Source organism: Rhagoletis zephyria, unplaced genomic scaffold, assembly GCF_001687245.7.
Source record: "Rhagoletis zephyria isolate East Lansing unplaced genomic scaffold, Rhagoletis_zephyria_1.1 Rzeph_scaffold_57710, whole genome shotgun sequence".
Classification (NCBI taxonomy): domain Eukaryota; kingdom Metazoa; phylum Arthropoda; class Insecta; order Diptera; family Tephritidae; genus Rhagoletis; species Rhagoletis zephyria.
Window position 1 is genome coordinate 1 of NW_016214762.1, and position 1,719 is coordinate 1,719.

Consider the following 1,719-nt stretch of genomic DNA (forward strand, 5'->3'; position numbering starts at 1 on the left):
GTACTCTCTAAATAATATACATTTCTTTACCATTAATTATGCAGTTTTTTCAAAAAAGGTTATTTCATGAAAAAATTACATTTGTTCGTTTTTTTGTGGTTTTGGTTTAAAAATACAAAAAGCTATAAATTATGTACATCAGCTGAAGAACAAATTAATTACCTTTATGGTGACGTCATTAGTTTTTTAATCGGTTATTAAGTTCATAAAATATTAATATTTAAAATATCTAAAAACTGAACTTTAACCTTCTAGTACCTCTTCATTTTTTACTTGCGCCAAATCATTGTTGGTTGAAATGAGCATAAAAAGTTCTATTGATCTGCATTTTTCGTTTTTGCATAGCTGAACGGTCGGTATTTTAGATTTGTTCCCGGAAATGACGAATAACTTAAATCAAAATTGCCTATTTTTATGTATTGATTAGTATTTCAATTAAATCACCAAATATATTGCAAATTCGCATAGAATTAATAATACACATTTTACTTCTAATTGTATACTTTGCGTTCTTTTTGTAGTACCATTCCACTACCGTTTTCGTAAAATGCGATCACATTCTTCCCTTTTCTCCTACTTCCAAAATACAAATCTAGATAAAGGAGTGTCAAATTTTAGCTGTCACAAATTACACAACCTTGTATTATTGAGTCATGATTTATAAGTATGAACAAAATAAAATGCGAAAACGCATCAACTATAATATCAGCGAATGTATTTTGGTTTTCTCGCATTTTAACATAAAAATTAAATATGAGACTTAGAAATAGGGTGTAAGAAATTGTTAGTCGCCTTTCAAACGTTTAGTAAACTCTACTTGTTGCATTTCCTTCCATTCTTTCTTTGGTTTCATTCGTTTGAGCTGCCCATCCCAAACTAGATCTACTAGTCCGCCCTGTTTTGCTATGACACTTTTGACACGATTGGCAAAATCTATAGCTGATTCGCCCTCTTGTCGGTACATAGGTGGCAAGTACCAAACATCACATACAATAGCCCATGAAGTCATCATCATATATAAATATTGCATCATCGAATATTTTGAGCTATTCCAGAATGCATCTCCGAAACGAGGGTCGTATCTAAAATTAATCAAATTAAAGTAAATTCCAGATCAACATTTTTAAAAAGACAAGCAAAAAGTGCATATAAAACATGAATAAAGTTACGCCTTCAATGATTTATTTGATTAAAAAAAGGAGTACGTACTTGATAGCCACCGGATAAATAACCCCTCCTACTTCGAAGCTGCCTTTTTTAAATTGCATAACGGATGTGTTGTTAATGCAGGTACCCTCGGGGAATATCAGTATGGGAGGATTATTTGGATTTGATACGTGCTGTTTAAGGCGTTCGGCCACTGCGTGTCGATCCTTTGCCTCTCCCCTTTCAAACCAAATATGAGGTGATGCTCGAGCTAAAGCGCGTTGTAATAAACCCAAAAATCCACCATGCCGTTGGCCAATCTTCAAAATACATTATAATTTAAATACACATTTTCCAAGATATAAAATATAAGTATTTAATGTGGTGAATCAAAAATGTTACATATCGTTACCTTAGTATAGAAAGGCCCTAATCATTTTTATTTGAAAACCAGAACTGTTGAAAGTTCTGCCTGCGGGATTTTAAAAATAACTAGTACAGCATACTATTAATTACATTCTTCAACAAAACCCAGCATTTGAAAGAAATTCGCAGCAAAAGGACTTTATTTTC

General features: G+C 32.2%; 1 protein-coding gene across 1 annotated transcript; it reads right to left on the minus strand.

The window, feature by feature from the left end:
- Window positions 1-698: 698 nt before the first annotated feature.
- LOC108356352 (glycerol-3-phosphate acyltransferase 3-like) lies at window positions 699-1,606 on the minus strand. The gene is made up of 2 exons (XM_017607469.1): window positions 1,210-1,606; window positions 699-1,082 (listed from the first exon to the last, which is right to left on the minus strand). Exons 1-2 carry the CDS (start codon window positions 1,266-1,268, stop codon window positions 785-787), a joined length of 357 nt encoding a protein of 118 aa, XP_017462958.1. The 5' UTR covers window positions 1,269-1,606; the 3' UTR covers window positions 699-784.
- Between the last annotated feature and the right edge of the window lie 113 nt (window positions 1,607-1,719).